At 38.6% G+C, this 23,868-nt stretch overlaps 2 protein-coding genes across 3 annotated transcripts in view; both read left to right on the forward strand.

The window, feature by feature from the left end:
- Positions 1-2,375: 2,375 nt before the first annotated feature.
- On the forward strand, positions 2,376-6,793 carry LOC118343109. 2 transcript variants are annotated; one of them, XM_035681861.1, is made up of 3 exons: positions 2,376-2,485; positions 4,355-4,448; positions 4,552-6,791. In XM_035681861.1, the coding sequence occupies exon 3, from the start codon at positions 4,552-4,554 to the stop codon at positions 5,719-5,721; it is 1,170 nt and encodes a 389-aa protein (XP_035537754.1). In that variant the 5' UTR covers positions 2,376-2,485; positions 4,355-4,448; the 3' UTR covers positions 5,722-6,791. The 2 variants fall into 2 exon arrangements, with proteins under 2 accessions (XP_035537754.1, XP_035537756.1); XM_035681863.1 differs by lacking the exon at positions 4,355-4,448 and having other exon boundaries at positions 2,412-2,485; positions 4,552-6,793.
- A 3,646-nt stretch (positions 6,794-10,439) lies between these two features.
- myo1g (myosin IG) overlaps positions 10,440-23,868 on the forward strand; it is a gene marked incomplete in the record, with an annotated part of 42,747 nt that continues 29,318 nt past the window's right edge. Inside the window, 12 exon segments of the mRNA XM_035681758.1 lie at positions 10,440-10,635; positions 14,132-14,340; positions 14,983-15,076; positions 15,283-15,448; positions 17,187-17,240; positions 17,336-17,431; positions 17,598-17,714; positions 17,847-18,053; positions 18,191-18,336; positions 18,453-18,567; positions 19,970-20,140; positions 21,388-21,458. Coding sequence (XP_035537651.1) covers positions 10,541-10,635; positions 14,132-14,340; positions 14,983-15,076; positions 15,283-15,448; positions 17,187-17,240; positions 17,336-17,431; positions 17,598-17,714; positions 17,847-18,053; positions 18,191-18,336; positions 18,453-18,567; positions 19,970-20,140; positions 21,388-21,458 — 1,541 coding nt within the window.

A 23,868-nucleotide genomic window follows, 5' to 3' on the forward strand; every position in this document is an offset into this window, starting at 1 on the left:
TGATTTTTGAGCCTGAAGCATTTATCTTTTGTCTTTATGATGGACACACTAGGCAGCACCACACTGAACTGGAGCAGGGGCGTTACAAAGAGAGAACAATAAAAAATAAAAACTTTTATAAGTATATATAGAACAAACACTGACAGAGCAACTTAACACAGTATCACTGTAATGGTTTTATTGGATCATCATAGAACCAGAACTTCAGGCTGCAGTCGGTTTCACATTTATCAAATTAGTAATTCAGTAAGATTTATAGTTGATTAATGTGCAGTTATATTTAAAACAAAGCTGTTCATAGTGACTTAAAAGAGTAAAACAGACTTCTCATGAGTTTAAAAAGATGTTGAGGATGGGAATTGTTTTCCTTTCATTTATTTTGTGGCTTGTGTGTAATACTTTTAAAGAGCCATATGAGGGTGATATTGCACCACATCAAAAGTTTATTTCCACCTACAGTTTTTCAATCTCCATTAACACCAATAAAAACAGCCGAACATCAACTTTCCTCTGAGTAACAAAGGAAGTTTCATTTATCAACCAATTCTTTAACTGAAGTCTGATTAATTTTTTGCTGATATTTAATCGATCATGAGATAAATATTTATACTTAATGAAAATCTGTGGATTATGGTAGTAAATTCCCACTAGATAAAAGATTCACATCATCAGCTCCACCTGTTATACAGCAGCCATAAAGCAACTTTCAACTCAGGTTTCTCTGTTTACTGTACACTGTTCGGCCCTTTAAGTTATATGTTATATTTTATATTTTAACTTTATTCTTCTATTTGTGTATTGTGTAAAGGTAGTCGGGCAAAGTAAGATTTTCATTGTACGTATACATATTTTACATTTATGATCGACTCTGTTATAATACAACACATTTTTACTGTTATGCACCAACAACATGGCAATAAACCTAATCCTGGTTCTTAGATATGGTGGCAAAGTCCAGCTACAGGCAGCTTATATTAAAGCAGACGATGAATCCTGATCTAGTTTGAAGTGTGATGTAGAAACTTGAAACCTCAAACACTGAGAATGAACTTTACAGTGAAGCAGGAGACATCTTTGTGTCCAGCAGGAAAATGTAAGAATTTAATTTTACATTTTTATATTTATTATGTAATAGGGGCAGAAGGAGAAGATGCATTTTTTAAAGATTGTAATGTGGAAATTATACTTCTTTTTTCATATTAGACACACATTATTGTTCAAAGCTGATTATTTGTTTATAAGTCTTAATAAATGTCAGGAGGGGATCTTTATTTTTTGCCCTCATGCCCTCTTGATAAAAGGGATCTTCCCTCAGGCTCAGTTATTAATAATATTTATATTATTATTAGTTATTTCAACCCTGTAACGTGTAAAATGTATCGTATTTGATACATGAGTTTTCTCTTCATCATCAGTGTGATATCTTTTTTCCTGAGAAACCTGATGTATATAATCAGACACATACAGTGCAGATACAGAATATATTTGATGATGTTGTGCAATATGGAAAGAAATGTTCTTTTGTATGTTTGAAATTACTTTGAAAATTACACTTGAAAATTTTAAAAGAAACTCAAAGTTTAATGAGTTAAAAATGTTGTGTTTTTTGTTCAAGATAAACAAACTATGAGAAATACATTGCACAAAAATACCGGATGTAGCAAAAATGATACAAATTAAAACTCATATATGCAAATTTATATTTAATTTCTTTTTTTTTTTAATTTGTCAGAAGATTCAATAAACACTCCAGTTTAAAAAACGTCAAGAATGGGGATTTTATTTTGTTATTTTATTGTGGAGGAGTTCATCTGGAGCGGATATGACGTCACTTTCGGTTTCACCCGACCCGATAAAAACAAAGTCACGTCCCGAAGTTAAAAAGAGATTGAACGATGAAGTAAGTTAAACTAACTCAGTGACTACTTCCAGTTGGTTTCTTTAAGTTTGCATTCAGAACAAAAAGCGAATGAACTAATTGTGGACTTATAAGTTGTCGTAGTATTTATTTATTTAAATATATATATATAAAAGTAAATTAGTGGATATTTCTCATAAGAAAACACAAGTTGTCGCTTAACCAGAGATTGTGCTTCTTATGTGTAACACTTTAATCGAATAGAAACCACATAAACTTTAATTTAACATCGAGCCTCAACTTTCCTCCAACAGATTTACTTTCACTTTCGATGAAACCTCTTTAATTTAAATATGAACATGTTAGTTATTCTACACAGTCAAACTGCAGTATAAAGTATAAAGAGAGTTCACTTTCTGTGTGTCCAGCACTTAAAGATGGAGAGGAACAGAAAAAAGAGGAAGTATAATTGAGGTTTTGGGTGTGCCTGATGTTTATGTTTTATTTCCCTCACAGTCAAACACAGAGGAGGAGGAGGAGGAGGAGGGGGGGAGGGGAGGTGCTGAAGGTGCTGTATCTCTGTTATTAACCCTGACAGGCTGTCATCATATGTGAAGGAGCCAGAGGGTGAGTCAATGTCCCGTAAAGCAGGGGTTCCCAACCTGGGGCTCGGGCCCTCGCTGGAGGTCGCCAGAGCTTCTGGTTTAAGGAGTAAAAAATACACACAGTCGTCCTGTAACTTAACATGACAAACAAATAATGAAATCATCAAAATTAAATCAGGTTTATTTATACAGCAGATTAAAAACAGTGCTGTACAAATTAAAGTGCACATAATGCCAATTAATGCCAATAACAGACACTATATATATAAATATATACATATAAATATAAGGCAATAACAAATATGTAAAAACAGAGACTTGTAAGAACTTAAATTTGTTAAGGGAGGGGCAGCGTTTTAATGAAAGCTCTCCCCTTAACCATCAACCTTGAGAGTGGAACAATAAATCCCTGTATTTAAGATTTAAAATTTAAAGACCTGAACACAAGATATATTCACTGAGCTTTCTCTCTCTGATAAACAGCCTCAACCTGCTTCAGAAAAGTTCAAACAACCAAAGAGCCGATAGAACAATGAGAAGAAAACACTTAATTTGTCTATTATATATGATTTTTAAATAAAATAAAACACAATACAGGCAGAACATTAAAAGTTCCTAAAAATATCAAGAGAACTAATCTTTCATCAATATTTTCAGGAAATAATCTGCTCAAAATTCATCCAAATTACTGTTTTTACTTTTACTTTACTTTATGAAATATCTATAAAATATGTCCCTCAGTCAGACGTCGTCCCAGTAAGAAAGAAAAGGTCCCTCAAGGAAAAAGTTTGGGAACATTCATTATTTTCTGTCTTGATAATAAATCTTATTCTCAACCCTACAAGGATTTTTTAACTGGTTATGAAACTAATTAATGCTGATGTCTCTCTATGACCTACATAAGCACATAACAGCAATAAGGTGGTTGAAGCACTACCACTTTTTGTCCACAGGGGGCGCCAGAGTCAACAGAACAATTAAAGTTCCTGGTTTCTGCTTCAGTGAATGAAATATATTGCAGTGATCACTACCTCTAATAGACCTTTATTATACTACCTCTATCGATAGCTAAGAAGTATTTGTGTCGTTTTACAGAAATGTACACTTTTATTTTTCTAACATTTAAACTTAAACCACATTATTAAATAACTCTTTGAGTTTATGAATACACATAAATGGCTTTTTTGTGCATTTGAAAATTGGCCGTCTTTTTGTCACCTTACTATTTTATTAAAGGATTTTATTAAATATTATTTCTCAATCTCTTCAGCACATGTAGTCAGTGTCACAGAAGAAATATGGCTGTGCAACAACCAGGTTTGTTAACAGTGTGATTAAATTATATTTATTACTCTTATAATTAGGTCATTACTTATAAACAAGTAATCCTAACTCTTACATGTAGCTAAATTCAATGGATGTAAAATTATTTCAGATTTTCTTCAATGTGAAAGACAAAACACAGTAAAAACAGTAACACCAGTGACATACATAAGACTGATCTTTACTGTCGTCACCCACAAGAACCCACAAGAACCCATAAGAATACATAGGAAAGTGACAGTAACACCAGTGACAGTTTTCATGAAAAATGGCTGCTACAGGGCTTAAAAGCACATGTTGTCCATCATGGTATACTCACTAAATATATATAATTTAATCCATTTATACTTTACTTTTTTACAGTTCCCTACAATAACAAAGGTCACACCAGACTGCAACTGAAAAGCTTCATATGAAATCATGAGATAAAATTCATAAAATTCCTGGCAGATACACTGTTTTATTATGGTCATTTTTGTTCTTTGAGGCAGAGAATTTGACACTATTGTTGTGTGACGTTACATCAATCAGTCAGTCACTAAGTAAAGTTGTGTATTTCTTCCCACAGTTGCTGCTCGAGTCTTGTAAAAGACCTCTCTCCTTTTGCATCAACAATATAATTTATATAATATAAACAGTGAAAGCAGCTGAACACCTTAAAGGTAACATTGCAACACATTTATAGATTAATCTTATTTATCCACTTATTCAGGATTGTCTATGAGCTCTTTGTGAGTGTTTTTTTTCTTTACATCTTATTCTCAGATGGATTTCCCAGTGGAGGCAAAGGTGCATTTGGGTATGTGCCACAATGGGACAGTGGCGCGAAAAATCCTCAGAGCATATGGCTTTACGTTGACAGATCTGGGCAGCGATCAAGTGCTTGTCAAGGGGTCATTTCTGAGACTTAAAGCTGCAAAAGCTGTTCTGGAGCCGCTTATTAACTCACAAACGGTTTCTTCCGGAGCCATTCCCAAACACCACCCCAACAGCAGCTCAGATGGTAACAGAAGCCGGTCAGGATCCCGAAACAAGCCTCTGCATGCTTCTCAATCTTCACCCAAGACCTCCTCACCTTGGGCGTCCGGCTCTCCGAACAACCACCAAACCTCTCCAGAGCACAGAGCTTCTTTTTCTCCGAGACCGGACCAGCGGAGCTCAGTCAGACCTGAAGGAGAGTGCTTTATCATTGATGGGGATGTGTTTACGTACGCAGACCAGCTCAGGAGAAAAGACATCGGGGGTATTCTGACGAGCCATAAAGTCAGAATGGAAGTGCAGCCGGTTGGCGATAGCTTCAACCTCACTTTAGACGGAAAGAACGCGAGGAACGCTGTCAGTGAACTGCAGAGTCTCCTGAACGATCTCAACAAATCACTACGCACGCAGGAAGTTCCTCTGAAGGACATAGATCGTGACGGCCGAGCTATTCTAGAGAGGATCAAGAAAGGCGGAAACACTCATAATTCAGTGCTCGTATGTGAGAAGAATGACAAACTCCAGCTCATAGGACCTTCTGTTGAGAGCTACGAGTTAAAGCAAAGGCTGTTGGGAAGGCCGGTTGACCGGTCAGGACGTACAGGAAGGACAATGGACAAAACCCCCAGAGGCAGGAGCAGCTCTCTACCACCAACCAGTCGAAAAAACACAGGAGGAGATAACGGTGCCGTCGCCAATCCGCCTCCTCTTGAAGCTGCAGGTTACACTCCATCAAAGTACCCGGATGATAAACGGGAAGGTCGTGAGGCAAAGGGGAGAGTTGCAAAATTTTTCTCATCTTTCAGGAGAAAAAGCCACTCTGAGTCCCGCCAAAAAAGGAGAGCGGAAAGGGTCAACGGCTACGTGGAAGACACGGAAAACAAAATCACTAAATCTACTAAATCAGCCAAGAAAGGTTGGTTTGGGTCCCTACCGTTTAAAATATGGAGAAAATAAGCTGCACTAAAACAAAATACCTGTTATTTATTACTGAGTAACAGTTTTGAATATGCAGTTAGACGGTGTTGTATAGTAGAGCCTGATACTGGATCTTTGAGGCCTGTAGTGATTCCAATATGTGAGCGTTAAAGGAAAAGTTTGACAATTTTTCGAATTATAGTTATTTGCTTTCTTCCTGAGAGTTAGATTAGAGATTGATATCACACACTTACACGTGTCTGTACAGTAAATCTGTAGTTACTGTCAGCAGCTTAGAACATTTTAAATAAATATTGTTAGTAAATAGTTTAAGTCAGTACTACTTGAGTCCGGACTTATTTGCCCTCGGACTCGAAGCTCTTTGGACGTCGGTCTCGACTAATCCTGTTCTTGGACTCTTGGACTCAACAGAACGGGTCTTGACTACAGATTCTGTTTGAAGTATAAAATTTAAACTGAATCACTGAGATTGATGAATGTTGTTTGGCGGTGCAATGATTTTATGAGTCTGATACTGTCTCATGATAAATTTTTTATCACACTGTAACACTAATAACCTGTGCACAAGATTAACTTTATACTGTTTACAGCCGTTGACATTTCTCACACATTTATAATTTACTGCTAGTTTCTTTGCACTGTAAATGTCGGTGATCTGGATCTGATTCTACATCTGTACACTGGATAAGAGAATCAACTGAACGGCTAAAATATAATTCATGCAAAAGGGGAAAAACAGAAGAATAAATATGACAATTACACAAATGGCCATTTGGGTGATTTTGTGGGAGTGTTAATTAAATGTGATAATGAGATTTATGCCTCTTTCATCTCCATGTGTTTGTGCTCTGCCATAATTACATTGGACATCTGGAGCTACTGTGAGTGTGCAAACTGTGTTGATGTTGTTAGTGTAACACCTGAATGCAACATCTAGAGGGAGACAGAAACAGACGTGAGAGGAAGTGAAACAGTCTGACGGTACATTGAGAGGAAGTACTTATGGCTGGACAGGATCTAACAGGAAAGTAGTTACAGGAACGGTAACTGGATGCTCGACCGGACAATGTTACCATATATAGTGTAAAAAATTCATTTTAGATTCATTTTAGACTAAAAAAAGAACAGGCTGTCCACACACTGATGAAAGCTCTACAGTAGGTAGGTGTTAAATGTTTCAGTCTTATGGTAAAGTCCCTTTACTCATGATTTTTCCAATCAATGTTTGTAGTAAATATGAACTTATGAGACTGTTCAAACAGAGCTGCACTCATATGACTCAGAGGTCTTTTCTTACAGTAATAACCAAAAGACAAATCAGTCTGATGAGAAATCTCTCATGTTTAGTTCTGTGGTTTCCCCCTGTTTGTTTTTTATCTGTTGCCAGGGGCAACGTGGCGTCTAAAGGACAGATGGTTGTTTGGAAGTCTGACAATATGTGTAAATATTAAATATTTATTTTACTTTTCATAAAGGGAAAGGGGGGGATGAAACAGTTATATTCACAACCCGAACTGATCACATGTGACTATAGTTGACCCTCTCTTCTGTACATGTGTGCACACACACATTGACACGTATGCTAACACACACATACTCTCTATGTATGTTTTTGTGCTTGATTAATATTCCTTACTTGTATGTTTGCCTTTTGATTGTGGTTGTAGATTGCATATCTTTTGTAACTGCTTATAGCTTATTGAGGCGGGGTTCCTTCTATCTAGTCTTCATGGTTTTTTAAATATCTTCTCTCATCTCTTTAAATTGCTTTTTTCCCTCTTATTAGTGGTTCTGCATTTGTAAATCTAAAATAACAGGGTCATGCATTCAATAGCCTTAACAGTTTGATGTTCAGTTAAAGTCATGTGACACACAATAAGAAATTGTTGTGTAATAAGACATTGGTGTTAAGACTAAGAATGACGATGCTTTTCCTTGGAACAGAGAAGAGTACAAACGAAAAGACTAATGACACCAGCCCCTAAGGTTATAGTTAGCGAGGCTTTCTCTTGTGAGTTTTAAAAGTCAGAAATAAAGAAACCAGATAATTCAAACAGCCTTGTCAGAGACAGACAGTCAGTCAAGGCACACAGAGCACAGCTTAACCAAAAGGACAATTAAAAATAGAAGGAAAAATAGGTTTAATAAATTAAAGGTTTATACATAATCAGGATAATCTACTGGGTGAGTCTGACAATGAATTATTTTAACTCAATTTATAGAGTTTATTGACCCGTTAACCTTCACCCAAATTACTAAAGCAGTCCCAATCTTGACTAGAAATTGTGGATTGACAAAACAATCCCAACTCATGCTTCAATTACCATTTTCACCAGAACAGGCCATTTAACCAATCCAAATGCTTTGCTAACGGCGTTTATTAAAGCTGAAAAAGTTGCCAAGTTCCCCTTTAAGGTCCATTAAGCAACTTATCCAGAGCTTTCAACTCTCTGTGCTCTTTAAACGTCCTGGACAAAGCTGGAAAGTGGACATTGAGTTGGGATGTTTTGTCCAGCAATGGAAACCTTAATTTACCTAAAAAGATAAATAAATTAACAAATAGATAAAATACAGGTGAACATTTTTCAAACATATTAAAATAACAATAACAGTTATTGTTATTATAAAGAAGTTATAGTTATAGTTTACAGAGTGCTTAAACAGACAAAGCAAAAACAGGACATACAACGATGGAGAACCAAACAAAGGCAGAACTGAAATAAAGAACAAGAAGAAGAAAAAACAAACATGGTAGACATCGATAAGATAAGGACAATGAAAGCGCTAACCATTAACATAAATAAAAGCAATAAAATAAAGTGAATAAAAGCAAGTCTATAAAAATGGGTTTTAAGAAGGGTATGATTTCTAAACCTGGACAAATAAAACCAAAACTATCTGCATGGTTAAATATCACCAGAAGTAAGAGGAAAATTATGGTTGTTTTGTTTGTAATTTGGGTGAACTGATCCTTTAAGTGAAAAGACTGACATAAACAAGAAATACCCAGTGTTATATTCTGTAATTGTCTCCTTGTGCATACACAGGTTTTCATACAAAGTAGCTGTTTTTTTCCTTATCACAAACTCTATTCATGAAACAATAATACATCAACGCAGTCATGGATTTTGCTCATCATGGAAAAAAAACAACCCATCTGAGTCATGAACTGAGCTGTGTGACTCTGCCTGTGCTCAGAAAGATAAACACAGACTGCTCAAACATGTTGGAGATCTGCCTGCAGCTGTCGATGAGGCACAAAACGTCAAGATCATCACTTCAGTGCATCTTGACCTTCACTCACTGCTGAAGCAGTGTGCAGATCTACAGATAGTTCAGAGTACAGAGAGTTCAAAGTAGTCACTGACTCTGTAGTTCATTCACAAGATCAGTTACAATTAGGAGGATGTGGCAGAAGATGTTAAGTGTTTTAGCAGAGGTGTCAAATGTACTCACATTCTTCACTTAACATGAACAAGTTCAGGCTCTGAACTGAATTTAAATTGTTCAGTGGTGATGATGAGTGTAACAAAGACAATATTGCCAAAGCATTGAGAAATTCTAAAAAAAAACCCTGTTATATCCGAGCAGCTAATCAAGAAAATATCATAAAACAAAAAAGAGATTAGGAAGTGTGTTGTAGTTGATGTGTGTGTGTATCTATGTCTCTTTTGTTGTTTTCATCTTTTTAAGTCTGTCATGACTTGATGTTGTTTCCCAGGTTGTCAAATACAGACGCGAGCAGTGATCAGTTAGTTGCAATCTGCCACTAAATGCTACTAAATCCTACACACTGTTCCTTTAAATAACAAAGTACTTGTACATTGTTACTTCCCACCTCTAGGTTTTGGTTTGCAGTGGCACTAACAGCGACACAGGAAGCTTTGGTCTTTGTTATTTATTAGTTAGATTTCTCTTTCTTTGTTTCCCTTCTTCAACTAACCTCTTTTAAGTTTGAACCTCAGTTGGAAAAAGACCTCGAAAGGTTCTTGAAAAGGTTCCCAATTTACAGAAAAGTGGTGTCAAAGGGGATTTAGAAATCATCTGTCTCTGCCTTAGTCAGCTTTCCCACACACACTTACTCGAACTTAATCGCACACACACCTACACACTTACATTTGTCTCACATGACAAACAACACTGCTAAACCTTTTTTGGCTCCAGCATCCAAAAAACCAAGAGTTTCTCAAGTTGCAGCTTGGCCCTGCTGCGAGATGGGAACCTTTGGATTAGAGCAAACCCTAAGGGACACGTTGTGCTGCCAGTGCCAAGTTTAGAAAGGAAATGCCATGATCCTTCCCAGGAGATAAAGACCATTTTCTACCCCCAAATTTGCAAGGTTAACTGCTCTTGCCTGGCAGCAAGTCAGATGTGGGTTCTTGTTCCTGGGAAGAAAAAAACACACACACACACAAAAAAAAAAAACACTTGAAGACACGGCTGAAAAGCAATACCTTGCAGTGTGAGTCACACTGTTTAGTGACAGTTTTGAAATTTAGAGGCCTTGTGGCAGGAAGAGAGAGACAGAGGAGGATGCAGAAGTGGTATGAGCTCTTAAAGATAGCCTCCTGCTATTTATATAGATCTGCATGAGGGCATGGGCTGACTGACAGGATGACGTGCTGTAGCTTGTAGACCACAGCTCTCTGTGTGTGACTTGACTAAGCACACCCTAGAATCCACCAGTACACCACGCCCACAGCAGACCGGGGCCCAGAAGTCGACCATACTTCTCTTTCTTCTTCTTCCTTGAGCTGCTTTCTGTTCCTCTGTGTCTTGTTCGTATTTTATTTTTTATTTTTGTTTGTTTGTGTTTGGTGAAATACAGACAGGGGGAATGGCGGAGCTGGAGGGCCTGGAGTTTGGGAAGTCAGACTTTGTGCTCCTGGATGAGGTGACGATGGAGCAGTTTATGGAGAATCTGAAGCTGAGGTAAGGCCTGAGATACTGTCAGAGAGGAGGAAGGGAGGGGAAGAGGGTGGAAGCAGCTGTGTGTCAGAGATGCAGAGAGTAACGTTTCATACATAAAAGATATATGAAGGAAACGGCATGTTTCTTCAAGTCTTATCCTGTGAATATGTTAAAACGAGATTAAGATTAAGGTAAACTTAACTGTATTAAATCACCAAACTGACAATATCCTGATGACTTCTCTCAAGTAAGAAGAGATGAAAAGATGAAACATAACGGTAGACGTAGAGAAGTCGCTCATGCTTTGTCTTTCCCGCTCACCCTCCGGGTTCACATTATATACCTGTGGTTTATACGATCGCCACCACACTGAACACTAGCTGTCATGTGAGCCAATAGAAGCACATGGCACAAATACAACATAGTCTCACCAAACCTGTCTAACTTAAATATGTAAACGTGACTTGTTTTGTCTTGTTTTGTGACCTTTTCTGCTCTTTAGACTCGTAATGCTTCCAGAGTCCAGACTTTTGTTTCTCGATCACTTTATCACTTCCTCCGTATCTTTTTGCGGGAGGCATCGTGTCCTCGATTCAAACTGTGAGAAAATCACAGTTCAGCACAGTCAGTCATCTAAGGATCAGCAGAGGCAGCAAAATGTCAAACAATGTCAAAATAAGCTCTGGATTTAGAGTTCACACTTTGCATTTTTCACATAGTTACCCTGGCTTAGCGTCTGTCTGTCATTATTGGTTGGCAAATAATGTATGTAGAGTTTCATCACACAGCTTGATCGGACTTGTCTGCTGGAGAAGCATAAGCTGTTTGTAAAGTTTGTGCTGATATGTGCCAACTTTAATGATTTGCTGCAGTTTTTTTCCATATCTACGTGTGAGTTCAGGTGTTTGCATTTGCACTGTTTTCCTTTATCTGTTCACATTTATAGACTGGGAATAGCTAATGGTACAGAGATGAGTATGTTGGGTTCTCTGTCAGCATATAAATGAAGGTTGGTGGACACAGAGGTCTTGGTCCTCTTCTTTATTAAAAGAAGATTTAAACTTTTAAACTACCAGAGATCAGGAATATGTTTTCATTAATAAGACATCAGTGGTCGAGCTGGTGCATTTAATGTAACAGACACAGCAGACAATACAGGATTTGTGCTCCTTATCCCACATAGCCTCACATGTTACTGTTGCCTCCTATTGCCTTATTGGTCAATATATTACCAGGAAGGAGACTGGGGTGACTTCCCTAATTTTTTTTTAACACCAAACCCAACTCTGACCCCACTGCTAGACCAATATTCCTGCTGTCTAGGATGATTTAACCCAAACAAATGTATAAAAACAACCCGTTCAGTGACTCAGAACTAAATGTCTAACTGCCAGTGGGAAAGGAGGGAAGAGTTTAGAGTTACAATTATGACCAAGTGTGAACCAATCGTGACGTCACCCATTGGTTTGTGGAGTAGAGGCTTCATGGTCATCGCCAGCGGAGGTGACTCACTTCAAGTTGAGCTGCTCTCATTGGCTGCGCAGTTCCGACAGGTTCGTAGCAGGAAACAATTACCATAAACTCTTACGAAACCATTTACTGAGCTAATAAATAAAGCGAGAAGTTTGGTCATTTCTCCATAAGACTGTATGGTATCGGCATGAAGCTCCCCCTGCTGGTCTTTACATAGAATACAGGTTTTAGGACACCCCGCGTTGGCTTCACTTCACAGAACCGGAAGCTCTGTCCATTATATATCCTGTCAGTGGTTGTGATATTTCCATTGGTGGACGAAGTATTAAATATTCCTTTTATTTTAGTAAAAACTGAATTGTAATAGGTTCATATTAGTGCTATAAAAGTGATTTTTACGTACTCATTATGAAAAATGGCCTCTTTCAGAGTGTTAATTCTAAGTTAAAGGTCCAGTGTGTAACATTTAGGAGGATCTGTGGGCAGAAATTCAATATAATACTCACAGGAAAATTTAAATAAAAATCGCTGTGCTTTCGTTACCTTAGAATGAGCTGTTTTTATCTACAGAAGGAGTGAGTTCCCTTCTGTCATGGCGGAGTCCGCCTTGTTTCTACAGTAGCCCAGAAGAGACAAATGGAACACTGGCTCTTGAGAAACTACAGTTTTTTTGCACCTTAGTTTCTCCTTCATGCTTGAAATAAGAGGTTGAGGCGAGGGTGTTGCAACCAGCAACTACACCACTAGATGCCACTAAATCCTACATAATGGTCCCTTAACATCTAAACAGCAGGTCCAAGTGACTCCAACTACTTTAGATTCTGTACAGTAGTTTGAGCAACGCGTACAACTCTTTCATTTGTCTATTTCATGTGTAACAATAACAAAACCTTTGCACACCTTGACGACCACGAGTCGTCAATATAGAACAAAAGACTCTCACACACTTTACATGTACACAGACCATCATTAGATTATAAATAAATCAGGTCTGTGCATCGAAACCCACTGAAAGTGAAGAAGACAGTGTGCATGGGTCTTTTGATTCATATTGTATGTGTACAATCTTTGTCTCCAAAGTAACTTAAAGTAACAGTAATACAGTTGTACTGTAAAGTTAATACATTAGGTTCCACCTTTGATCATTAATTACTCATATTTTTATGCCTGGCTTTTATCATATATTATCTGGCTTGACCTATTATCAGTGATGACCCTGACCTGTTTAATACTCCTGTGGTCACATTACATTTCCGGACTTTATGTGCTGACAAGAACCACACGAACGATCCAGAAAACAATAGACTAGTATAATGCTTGTATGTCCTATAAACTCATAAATGAGATTGGCATTTTGAAATCATTATGTTAAACATGTTGACCATATATCACACTTTCTATCAAAATTATTTAGCTTCATTAACCCTCATGAGACACCAATTTTACCCCTCCCAGCTCAAGAAAAACCCGCAAGGTTTCACAAAACTGTGACGCCCTTTGAACCACAAGTTTCATTTCCTGCTTGTACACACACACACTTGTGTCACTTCCTGGCACCTACGTATGACATAAAGGCGCATGATCGCTTATGGAACTTTTAACTCTAGGGTTTTTTCATGGGTGGTGTGAAAATGTCATGGGAAAACGCTGCTAAACCAAGACTGGATCTTTCTTTTCTTTCCTCTAGATTTCTCTAAAACTACCTAACAGCAAAATATTTATTTGAAAAGGCAAAAACTAAATTAAAGTGCCAGACACCAATGTTATTTACTGGGGAAAACAAGTATAAGTCCAGTCCCTAAGATTCTATACACAATATGTGTTGGCCTTCCAACAATGCTTAGCTTTGGCAGCTAGTGCTAGCAAGTGCTATGAAGTGAACAGGTGCACTTAAGGGACCAATCAGATATTTCAGAATCAGATGTTCCTAGGCTAAACAGCTATTTGCAATTCTTATATGAATAATTCTACCTACATGCACATACGCAGATATATATCCCTATGTCTACACATATGAATGACACCTGCACATGTGTTTGGGCAGGTTTGAGAAGGGCCGTATCTACACCTACATCGGAGAAGTGGTTGTCTCTGTTAACCCGTATCGACAGATGGACATCTATGGCAAAGAAACCATTGATGCGTACCGCGGCCGGGAGCTGTATGAGAACCCCCCTCACCTGTACGCAGTGTCCGATGCTGCCTATAAGGCCATGAAGAGGCGGGCCAAAGACACCTGCATTGTCATATCAGGTTTGTGTCTTTTCACACTAAACATCACGAGTCCTGCAAAGTGTGAACTCTCTCTCTCTGCTGTGTCCGGCCTGAGGAGGCTGACAGCTTTAACTACAGGTGACTTTCCACAAATTAGAATTGGATTACAATCACCACATTCTAGATCCTCTACAGTTTGTTGAATGACTCCACGTTGCATTAAGTTATTGGTTTGAATTAAAGCTGAAAATAATTGTGAGAAAACTTTTCTGCACTTAATCGTGAGGTTTGTCCTGTGTGTGGCGCCAGATGTGAGATGTGATGTTATTAACCAAATCAAAAGAGTTCATCCTCTGTGCTCTGAATGTTTACCACATCTCAGCTTGTTCGGCTCCGCTCTATATTGACAGACTAGACAGTCTAGGGCTGCAACTAATGCTTATTTTCATTATCATTTTAAGTACAATATATGCATGTCTGCATCCTCATTCATTGTGCATTGAATCTATCGTATGTTAATTGAATTCAGGTACTCACAGCACTCAACAGTTTCCCTCGGGAAAGTATCTATCTATCTATCTCTATCTATCTTATACAAGAAATAAAAAGAGCAAAGAGACCAAATACTAAAATATTAATCTATACTGACGTGTTCATTATCGTGTGTGTTTTGTGTTTCAGGTGAAAGTGGTGCAGGTAAAACAGAAGCTAGTAAATACATCATGCAGTACATTGCAGCCATCACAAACCCAAGCCAGAGGGAGGAGGTTGAGAGGTGAGTGGAGCTTTACAGCAGTAAATCCAGATGGTTTTTTACTCTCAAATCCAACAGAAATAAATAATTGGATCATGAGAATATGATGTGGCCATAAATCATCTCTTCTTCTCTTTCCTCTAACTCTAATTTCCCACCTCCCTGATGGCCCCGTTCTCTCACATGTTTCTCCTATCGATGGTCACCGTGATGGGAAATAAATCCAGCGTGAAGAATGTGCTGCTCAAATCCAACTGCGTGCTGGAGGCCTTTGGGAATGCCAAGACAAATCGCAACGACAACTCAAGCCGCTTCGGCAAGTACATGGACATCAACTTCAACTTCAACGGCGATCCCACCGGAGGACACATCAACAACTACCTGCTGGAGAAGGTGAGGAGGGGAGCGGGCAGGATGATGGAGGGCCTTCGACTGCAGACAGGAGACCTACCGCAGAAAAACAAAGGAGTCATATGCTCCTCTGAGACACGCTGAGCCCAACCTCTACAAGAAAAGTTCTGCTCATTTAGTTTTTAAATTACATCTTTTTTTCTCCATGAACATGAATGTTTCATGAGGCGATGACAAGAGGTGTGAGGGAACATCCGTGAATAGATGTGTCTGTGAAGCTGGTGCTGTTAATGAATGGGTCACCTGGGGGGTACTTGATGCTGCTGTATTTATCCGCTCTGTTAAACAACCCGTCTGGCACTCAGAGCTGGTGTGAATGATGGTGCCTTGATTCATTTTCAGAGGGCAGAATTAACCAACGCTGTTCCTCAGATGTCCTGTTTTCTCATCAGCAGTGAAAGTGGTGCTGCTGTAGTCACACAATTGGTTATCAGTTTGGTTTGAGGGTTTAATTATTGTAGTTTGGGGTTTTTTTCATCAAGACAAACACTGGAAAAACAGCTGGTGGTGATTTTCTTGTCTGGTTGTTGATTTTTCTTATTTCTTCTTAAAACTTGGAGGTCCATCTTTGACCACAGGGTGTTGCCTTTAGACATTTTGAGTGCAGCTCTAGTTGAGATGTGACGCCTCTTACACCAGCACTCTACATAGTTTTGGTGTCAATCCATCAAAATCAAAGAGCAAAGACCTTCTTTTTACATGGTTTCTCACCAGAGTTTAGCAACCGTCCAGGGAAAAATCTGTCTTTGACACATGAAAGTGACGGTTGACTCCAGGGTGGCCACACGACACGTTACACTTCAGTTACTTTTGGACTAGAAAACTTGCTTACACCTTTTTCCGAGCTCTGTTTGTCTTTTGTTCCCACAGAATAGTGTCGGTCAGTATGTTCAAGTTTTCCAACTGGCCACTGTCCCCACAGCCCTGTGATTGTCTATATATAATCCCACAGGTGTCAGTGTCTTTTAGCTGTAATAAACAAAATAAAGAATATATCACTACCCCCTTTTTCTTTATTAAACAGAAAAATACAACGATACACCCTCTTAATTCAAGTTTCTCTCTGTGACTGAACTAAAACTTAACGCTATGCCTGAAACATAATTAAACTCACCAAAACCATCTAGGTTAGTCCACTTAGATGTGAACATATTCTGCTGTGGCTCCTTAAAACCTCTATAGCAAAGTCTTTTAGGTCTCCTTCCCTTTGTTTATTTACTTATTTTTGTTGTGGCTCTTTTTGTAACTAAAACTGCTTGTTTTATTTATCCATATGTTAGTATTTATATGTTAGTATTTATATGTACTTATGTATGTGTATTATTATGTAAATGTATATATGTATTATATTGTTTGTGAAGCACTTTGTAACTGTGTGTTGCAGAACCCTAACCTCAGAAACTCACACACCTTAATTGCTGACCTCTCTGAGTAATGCTGCTATTTAGCTTAATATAAATTTTGTTAGTTAAATTATTTGCTTTACCTTAAAAACCCAGTGAGGTTTGAGACAAGCTAACGTTCATTAAGTAGTTGAAAGCAAGCTTATGAAGTAAGAATAGACAATGCAGGTTTGTCAGCAGTTGCAACAAACAACACTCAACTTTAAAAAGGAACTCCTAGAAACACATAAGTCAACACAGAATAACTATAATGGCAGTGAAAGAGTGTCTGAGGATGAATGTTTGGTTCACTACTATAATCTGTTTTCCTGTTCAAGTCCAGGGTGGTCCACCAGCAGGAGGGGGAGAGGAACTTCCACTCATTTTACCAGGTAAACTCCACTCCAGTTGTTTCTACATATATATTATAATAAGATATAATCACATTGGATCTGAACTCGCCTCGTCTTTGATGTGTGTTTGACAGTTACTGCGGGGAAGCTCACAGGACATGCTGGTGTCATTTCATCTAGTGAATGATCCTGCTGTTTATACTTATACCAAAGAAGGAGCTGCAACTGCTGTGAGTTTGTCAGCTTTAGCACAAAGACAAAATAATGTAACTTCCTGGTTTCTGCTGTTACTCTGCATTTCAGAAACATAATGATGATGTTCAGCTGTTTAATGTTTCTTTTTGACTGATCAATTGGCAAAACTTTGTCTAATACAAAGACCTTGTTTTCTTTAAGACCTCCAACAATGATCGATCGAGCCACAAAGCGGTGATGAGTGCCCTGGAAGTGATTGGCTTCACAAAAGAGGAGATTAACTCGATTTATCAGATCCTGGCCTCCATTCTTCTGTTGGTAAGTTATTGCACGGATTGTTAAAACTAGGACAAGTTCAAATATATTTTCTAGGATTAAAATAAAAGAATTCACCACCAGAGTCTGTCTTTTGGTGGTTCTATAATGAACTGTAATGGTTTAATTTTTCAGGGTAATATGCAGTTTGAGAGTGACGGCGAGAGCGTTCAGATTCAGGGACTCGAAGCCGTCAACCAGATCTCAGAGCTCACGGACACAGATCCAGACAGCGTCAGTAAGACCCTCCTGTACCGCACTGTGGCCACCGGGGGCGGCGAGGTCATTGAGAAGGGACACACAGAGCAGGAGGCCTGCTTTGGACGGGACGCTTTCGCCAAGGTGTTTATTTGCTTCATGTATAGCCATTTTTTTTTGTATGATAAAACAGCTTTTTAGGATGAGATTTCTGCTTTATACTGATGAATCGTATTACAGCTTTCAACATTAAACACACCCTCTCTTATTTCCTACTGTAGGCTCTATATGAGAGACTTTTCGGATGGATTGTAAGCCGCATCAACAGTGTCATTGAAGTTAAAGACTACAACCCAGTGCTTCATGGGAAAAACACAGTCATCGGCGTGTTGGATATCTACGGCTTTGAGATCTTTGACAACAACAGGTTGGTGTCTCTGGGATGTTGTGAAGTCTCTCTGTATTTCTTTATTTTAAATGGAAGGAGTGAGTCATTGTTTATGATGTTGCTCAAGCGTTTGTTGTTCCTCTGTTGTCGGGTAGTTTTGAGCAGTTTTGCATCAACTACTGCAACGAGAAGCTGCAGCAGCTCTTCATCGAGCTGATCCTCAGACAGGAACAAGGCGAATACCAGAGAGAAGGCATCACCTGGCAACACGTGAGAAAGCCACACAAACAATGACACACACAGAGCACGGCAGAGGTGTCATGTCATACAGAGAAACACACATTTCCAGATCAATTGGTACTAAGTTGTTCTGCATTTGCAACTGACGTTCAGCAGCTATGCAGGAAATGGTCTGATGTTCATATAAGATGAACATCAGACAATGATAAATAAGTGTGTGGTGGTCACATTATTCAAGTGTTTCACTTCCAGAAAGACAAAATATGATATAACAACAGCAACAAAATGAACATGTTGGCTCAACCAGCTGTGACCTGCAACATATAAAGCAGACACCATAACCTGATAATTCCTTTTTAATTGTTTTATTTACAAATAATGCCAGTAATTTACAGAAAGTATGGGAGTCTGGAGGTCTGGCCAAAACGAACAAAAGGATGGAGGAAGTCTGGGTCCCCACCTAAACTATATAAAACATTGCAACGAAGCTACAAAACAAAGAACTGTAAACTAGAGATAGTCGATCAGGCGTTTTGAGATAATCAGCAGTGTCCAATGCCTATGCTCACGACGCCGATAAGCAGGCATATGCAGGTAGCCTTGTCAGAGTGGCTGCTGTGAAATGATGTCCGTGCTCCCTTTCATGAGTTTTGGGAAGGTGGTGAAAAGGTTTCCAGCCCTGTGCTGTAACTAATGCATCCTGCTGTAAATGTTTAACATCTGAAGTTCCTCAGTCTCCATTCTCTTTTCTAAATGTTAACACTCTCACATCCTAAATGACAGCGAATCTAATCTAACGCCGTCTCTGGCAAGCATTAAATATATGCTGTTATAATAATGCAGTAGATTCTGACATACTGTACCCGCTCTCACTTAAATGTGTTACGTTCTGACATCTACAGCATAAAACATGTATTTTTTTTTTTTCATTAATTAATGTTAAATCTAAAACAACATGTTACTGGCTGAGATAACAATGTATATTAGATTATAATGTGCATAGAATAATGGAATTATACATGACTTTTCTTTGTTTTGATATCGGCTATCTGTCGATCCGTGAACTAGACCATCTCCATCCTCAAAGAATAAAACACAATAATAATGAGCAAAAGAAGCTAACACTGATGAGATGAGCCTGCTTTGTCTGTCAGAGAGAGCTCCTGCCTCTCTGGGGCAGAGCCACCAGGCAATCATCCCCAATGAGGAGCACCTGAGAGAGTAAAGAGGAGACACAAAACACAAGGGAGGTGTAACAATGAATGTATTTTTCTTAAGAAAATTGTTGGAAGAAAAATGAGCCAGATTATAATCCTACCAAAAAGAGCACAAGCATGCACGCAGTACATGAACACTCTTACCTGCAGTAACATGATTCATGAACACAACATTACCCCTCGAACTTAACAATCATACTAATGTTTATACACAGATCGATTACTTCAACAACCAGATCATTGTGGACCTCGTGGAGCAGCCTCACAAAGGCATTATCTCCATTTTGGACGAAGCTTGCCTCACTGTGGGTAAAGTCACCGACACGGTCTGCCTGGACAGCATGGACACCAAACTGGCCCAGCACCCCCACTACACCTCCCGCAAGGTGAGAACAGATCACAACAACATCAGTGAGGCTTCTCCTTCTCATATGACTCTCTGTCTGACTTCTGTAAATTATATGAACAAAAACTTTACCAGCTGTCATGAGACCTTTGTTTAAAACACACACATTATAAATCTGCTGCTTAACATGAAAGTGAAAATTGTGTTTTTTTATGTTTTAAAAGGGATCTCTGAAAATGTGGTTGTAACTTCATTTAGTTTGTAGGAAGTGGGTATTTGTTGTTGACATATCCTCTTCAGACTTCCCTCTGAAAAACATAACTAATCTTATTAATTACACTTATTTTTAGCCCAAACTGGAGTTACTCTTGTAGGATATAAATGCCAGAGTGAATGAATTTAAGCAATTCAGTAACTGCCTAAAATCTCAAGGATGAGATGTTTAACTCTTCTACTTGTGGGCAGGTTGAGTCAAGAAAACACGCGGGCAGAAAACCAATGAAGCTCATTGCATATGAGCTCTAGCTGGTGAAGCAATTTCCTGAGAAATGGTTCATGCATAATGTTGAATGAGCTGTCATGAATTAAGACACAACTGGAAACAGAAAAGGCGTTTTTCATGGTTTGTGTTGTGTGTCTCTTTGAAAGTTGTTACAGGATGTGTTGATCCTGAAAAAACAGCTGTTTAAAAATCTGTGAGGATTTTACATGTTGGTATTGATCACTAACATACAGCAAATAATGAGATTATATGATAAAAAATATGTAATATTTGATCATTTATTCTCAAAAAGGTGGGTTTTGGTTTGATTTTTTACTCAAAATTAACAAGAAAGAACAGAGTCACAGGTGCAGCTTTGCATTGCAGTCACTAGAGGGCAGAGTTTCTCCAATGTTTTGCCTTCATAAGATGCTTTTTCCAACAGGGGATCCATAAATGCAGCCGTCATTTCCTCCCTCTTAAATCTGACATCTAGAAGTGCAAAGTAGCAAAGTATAAATACTTCATTATTGTACTTAAGTAGTTTTATTCAGGTATCTGTACTTTTACTTTTCTGACATCTTTTTAATTTTACCATTTTTTATCTGGACTTCTATCTAGTCTTTACATTTTTAAAACAGGCTTGTTTAGTCAATCAGTACTTCTACTAGTCTTTTTTTAGTATCTGTACTTCTACTTGAGTAAAGAACCTGTGTACCTTTCCTCCTCTGCTTCCATCTGTACACTTGTAAATTGTTGTTATATATTTTTTACTGTTGCACTCACAGTCTTCCCTTCGTTTCCAGCTCAGCCCCACGGACAAAACCATGGACTTTCAGAAAGACTTCCGCATTCGCCACTATGCAGGAGACGTCACGTGAGTCGTTTACACATTGACACACTTTGTCAACTGTTCTCTGCTTTGGCCCAGGCCCAGACTGTGGCTGAAAAAGTGACAGGATGTTGCAGAGTTCATAAGTATAAGCCATATGATCCTATTAAGAGAGGCCAGTTTATGACATTGGCAGCAGTGGGTGAATTCCAGTTTACTGATCAGACGTTATTGTAAATTGTGGTTAATGTTCATCACATCCTAAGTAACATATAATGTATAACAGCTATTAATTTAGTGTCTTATAACCAGATGATCTTATAAAATCAGATTGCAAATATCAGATATACAGAATTTAATACCACATTTACAGGACAAAAGACCATGGTAGTTTTGGTAGTGAATTTGCACTTCACAACTTAAATGCACCACCAAAATGAAAAGATTTACCAGCCAAAAACATGTTTTACCAGCCATAAAACTGCCTCATGTTCTTGAGATTCATATCTTAGCCAGGATTTCAGGGATCCTCTTGCAGAAACGCTGAGACTTTTCTTTTTGTCTTCTTTTTGGTGGCTAAACACCGGGAATGTGTCACCATGTCTCTAATAACATGTAACGCAGATGTTTCTTCGGGCAAAAACATAGGCAGGCATTGTGCAGTAAGTGCCAAATGGTAGTAAGCTGCTTCGATTTGATTCACTGACAATAGGGACGGTGAACAGCGGGGGTCACATTAGTCTCAGCTGGATAAAAACGCAGTGACGTAAACCCGGCCCTACACTGTGATCCCAGTTTATTTCACAGCCAAACTCAAAATGTGCCTTTGACCATTTGGTGGGTGTTAATTTTGCACCCTGATCACACACAAAATTTAAACTATAATATTGACCAAGTGTGGGTTTCTCTTCATATTGTTTAATATACAAACAGAAAAAGTAGCTGCCGAATGTTGGATGTGAAGAAACTCCTCATGTGCATCAATAAAGTGCATTGTCTTACCTGCACAGCCAGGCATACAGACACAACCGTGTACAACACACGTGGCAGTGTGGAGGCAGCGGGATGAAATGCGTCACAGTAATTGCCTGTAAAGACATAATGTTTCACAGAGTCGGCGGTCACAAATGTTCAAAACGTGCCATATCGCTGCTTTGATTTGCCACATTTTATGACTCACGCTTTGTTTTCCTCTTTCGCTCTGCGTGACGGCTGGTGACACCTTGAATCATTTGGTTGCAGTATTTTTCAACAGGTGTCAAGGAAATTAAGTTGTCTGGATATTTTACATGCACGTTTTGCAACAAATGGAATTAACTTGTGTGACTGTTAGAATAAAAGCCCAAGGAGAGCGTATAGATATGAAAGATCTGATGGGATGTCAGTGTGAGTTTAAATGAAAGATAGGTTGTAGGAACAGGTGGTTTTGTCTCTTCTTAGGATTTAAATTTGTGAACATGTGTGTTTGGTGAGGTGCTCTGAGCCACTAGAACAGAATTTCTGGAATTACTTTGATCATAAATAACGTAACACCATAAAACAAATATATGCTTGTTAGAGCTTTATAGCTTTTTTAAATATAAAAAGCTGTTAGTGGTTGTTTTGTTTGTGATTCACAGACTAGGGATCAAACAATCAGTTCAGTTCTCCATCTCATCGCTGCTCCACTTCCATAACGTGTTCACTGGATTTAAACGTCACAGCGGCCAGATGAGGCCCCTGGCCAGCAGTCACCCGTCATGGCTTTGGTTCCAGAAGATCCCCACCGCTCACGTGTACTGCCCTCAATCTGGAGAGGGGAAGGACATTAATATGTCAAGGGAACACGGAAGGAGGAGGAGGAGGGGGGCAGGGAGGGTTCAGCCAGCTGATGAGACAATTTTGGCTCTACGAGATGTAGCAGCAGCAGTAATCAAGGAGAACTGGAGTAGGGTTTATTGAGGTTCTTTGACTCGGGGAAATCCAGGCTGACACGATGTAGAACACATAGCAATTTCATCCATCTCTGAAGCTCAGAATCGCTCTCGCAGACAATTACTGTATTCAAATCCTTCACTTAAAGCATCTACAAGGAACTTTCATTTTGTGTTGACTCTGGCGGCCTCAGTGGACAAAAGTGTTCCATCGCCTCGTTTGATTGAAGGATTGATTGTCAAGGGGAATCCGATCTTCTCTCAGTCTTGTTTATTTAGGTCACATAGAGGCATCAATATTACATTGAGACTCCCTGTAGTACATTTAAGTAAAACTACTAACACCACACTGGTAAAATATCTCCATTACAAGGTAAAAATACTATTATATATCATTACATTGTTATTACTGATGTATTAATGTGTAAGCTGCATTTGTAATTGTTTACATTGGGCTGTTTTTATTCTTGATCAATACATCAAAGCAACATTATGTACAAATTGGTATTTGTGTGATTTGGCGTCCCCAGTTGCAGTACCAC

This window comes from Morone saxatilis, unplaced genomic scaffold (genome assembly GCF_004916995.1).
Source record: "Morone saxatilis isolate NCDOM2014 unplaced genomic scaffold, NCSU_SB_2.0 Contig9, whole genome shotgun sequence".
NCBI classification, from domain to species: Eukaryota; Metazoa; Chordata; class Actinopteri; family Moronidae; genus Morone; species Morone saxatilis.